The 2,900-nt window shown below is 44.6% G+C and overlaps 1 protein-coding gene across 1 annotated transcript in view; it reads right to left on the reverse strand.

Moving 5' to 3' along the window:
- Positions 1-2,625, reverse strand: part of CCDC30 (coiled-coil domain containing 30) — a gene marked incomplete at its 5' end in the record, with an annotated part of 36,321 nt that extends 33,696 nt beyond the window's left edge. The window contains one exon of the mRNA XM_008573158.1: positions 2,463-2,625. Coding sequence (XP_008571380.1) covers positions 2,463-2,625 — 163 coding nt within the window. The remainder of the gene's footprint in view (positions 1-2,462) is intronic.
- Between the last annotated feature and the right edge of the window lie 275 nt (positions 2,626-2,900).

The following is a 2,900-nucleotide window of genomic DNA, read 5'->3' on the forward strand; positions in this document are numbered from 1 at the left end:
TTGGTGACCACACATTATAGGTTTAAAATGCTGTCTTAAAAGAGGATGTATAAGGGCCGGCCCGGTGGCACACTGCTATAGTGCGCCGCTCGGGAAGCGCGGTGGCGCTCCTGCTGAGGGTTCGGATCCCACATACAGACCGGCCGCTCACTGGCTGAGCAAGGGGCGGGAGCAACACTGAGGGTTGCGATCCGTTGCCGGTCACGAAAAAAGAAAAAAAGAAAAAAAAAAAAAAAAAGAGGATGTATAAGGGCCGGCCCGGTGGCACACTGCTATAGTGCGCCGCTCGGGAAGCGCGGTGGCGCTCCTGCTGAGGGTTCGGATCCCACATACAGACCGGCCGCTCACTGGCTGAGCAAGGGGCGGGAGCAACACTGAGGGGTGCGATCCCGTGGCCGGTCCCGGTCCGGTATGGGCGCGAAGCTGAGGGTTGCGATCCGTTGCCGGTCACGAAAAAAGAAAAAAAGAAAAAAAAAAAAAAAAAGAGGATGTATAAGGGCCGGCCCGGTGGCACACTGCTATAGTGCGCCGCTCGGGAAGCGCGGTGGCGCTCCTGCTGAGGGTTCGGATCCCACATACAGACCGGCCGCTCACTGGCTGAGCAAGGGGCGGGAGCAACACTGAGGGGTGCGATCCCGTGGCCGGTCCCGGTCCGGTATGGGCGCGAAGCTGAGGGTTGCGATCCGTTGCCGGTCACGAAAAAAGACAAAAAGGAAAAAAAAAAAAAAAAAAAAAAGAGGATGTATAAGCTTTTAACTGTGATTAATATATGATGCTCTTTCTCTAATAGCCAGAATACATGGAAAGGAACCAAGAGATGAAAGTGAGAGTGGCTTCTCATGCCACTATCCCACAGGCAAAATGTGTGTTTTGTATTACTGGTAGTTAACTTTATAATTAAGTTTTAATGTTATAATATATCCATATGGATTGAGACTGAAAAAGAAGGAATTAATATCCCAAAATGAGCACAGATACTAATGGGACTTTGAGTGTTCCCTTTTTATGGAGAGGTTAAGTGTGTCTTCATTTATATGAGTTACAGTGCATCCTATTAAGTGGAAGCTTAATATTCTTTTTGTGGTTTAGAAGGTTAAATATGGGTAAAAGCATTTGCGTGGATGCTGAGTATCCAGAGTGGACTGTGCTAGTTCTCAGCATGACTCCCAGTTTTCTAAGCTGTCCCCTGTGCTACAAGGTTGGAAGTCTGAAAACTACGTTTCCTAGACTCCCTACTGGCAGGGTTCTGCAAATCAGAAGCATTCAGACACAAATTTGAAAAGCATAGGGGAAAGAAGGCCATTGTTCCTGTGATATTGTGATATAAGAAATACATATCTTGGTCTTTGTCCGGTTTTCTGGCATACTGCTCCTAAAACTGTTGGAGTCTCCAAAGTGATAAGTGTCTTTTTGTATGCTAATGAGATGATTCATGGCTAGGGGTTCCTGGATAGCCTCAGGATGTGGCCTGGTTGCCAGTATACCAACTATGTGATTTGAGGATTGGAACTTTCAGTTCCAACCAGACCTCCTGGAAGGGAAGAGGGGATGAAGGTTCAGTTAATCAACAATGGCAAATGATATAATCATTCATGTCTAATAATGAGGCCTCCATAAAACCCCAAAAGACAGGGTTTGGAGAGCTTCTAGATTGGAGGTGCTGGGAGCATGGTATGCCCAGAGAGGGCTTGGAAGCTCTTCACCCACTCCCACATATCTTGTCCTATGCATTTCTTCCTAACCAGTAATCTAGAAAATAAACTGTTTTCCTAAGTCTTGTTAGTCATTTGAACAAATGATCAAACCTGAGGACAGTGCTGTGAGAACTGCTGATACATAGCTGGTAAGAAACACAAGCAAAAACCTAGACCTGCAACTGGCATCTGAAGTGAGGGCCGTCTTGTGGGACTGAGCCCTTAACTTGTGGGATCTGATACTATCTCCAGGTAGATAGCATCAGAATTGAGTTAAATTTTTGTACACCTAGTTGGTGTCCACAGAGAATTGGAGAACTGCCTGGAAAAACCCACACAACCAATGTTGGAAGTGAAGTATTGAGAGTAGTGTGAGTACAGAGACAAAAAAAACGGTTTTGTTTGGTTTTGTTTTCCTTACAGTTCTCCTCTAGCAGGTAGATAAATGGGCAGACAGTAGATGAGACATTTGTAGGGGTTTCAGGGAGAGTTCCTGCAAATTCTCCACTTTGCTGCTGCAGGAGGTGGCTCCTCTGTGATTTCTGAATCTCTGGATTTATTGAAAGCCAGCAACAGTTCTTTCTGAACTTCTACTCTCCTCCTGCCCCCCTTCCAAATCCCTTCTTACTTGAAAGACCTGGAGTAGCTTCTGCTTTCCTGACTGAACCCTAACTAAACTTAAAAGTGCTAGGCACTCAATAATAATTAGCTATTACTCAGGTCTATGGGAACAGAAAAACTGAGCAGCATATCTATTTACTTTCTTACCTCATCGGATTTTCTTTTTTCATTTTCCAGTTCTTTAAGTAGGGTCTCTTGGTGCTGAATTCTGGACTGTTGCTGAGAACTGGTCATTTTCATTTGGTTCTCTTTATCCTGTAAGGTTCTCACTTGACTTTGTAGCTCATTTACATTCTGCTGTAGGAGTTTCCTGAGGGCAATTAATGTACATTAAATCACACTGTGAATTGCAAAGCTTTACAGATGAAACCCAGATCTAAAAATTTTATACCATCACAGGGGATTTTGTTTAATGAGGTAGGGTATGTGTCCATAAGATAAAGGCATCAACACAGGGAACTTCCTCCATGGTAGAAACTTTTCTTAGTTCTCTCTTCTGCTCAGCACTTATTAAAACAAACCTGTGAGGAAGAAAGATTTTTCCTTATTTCAGAGATGGGGAAATGGTGGAACAGAGAACAAGGC

Source organism: Galeopterus variegatus, unplaced genomic scaffold, assembly GCF_000696425.1.
Source record: "Galeopterus variegatus unplaced genomic scaffold, G_variegatus-3.0.2 Scaffold882, whole genome shotgun sequence".
NCBI lineage: Eukaryota > Metazoa > Chordata > Mammalia > Dermoptera > Cynocephalidae > Galeopterus > Galeopterus variegatus.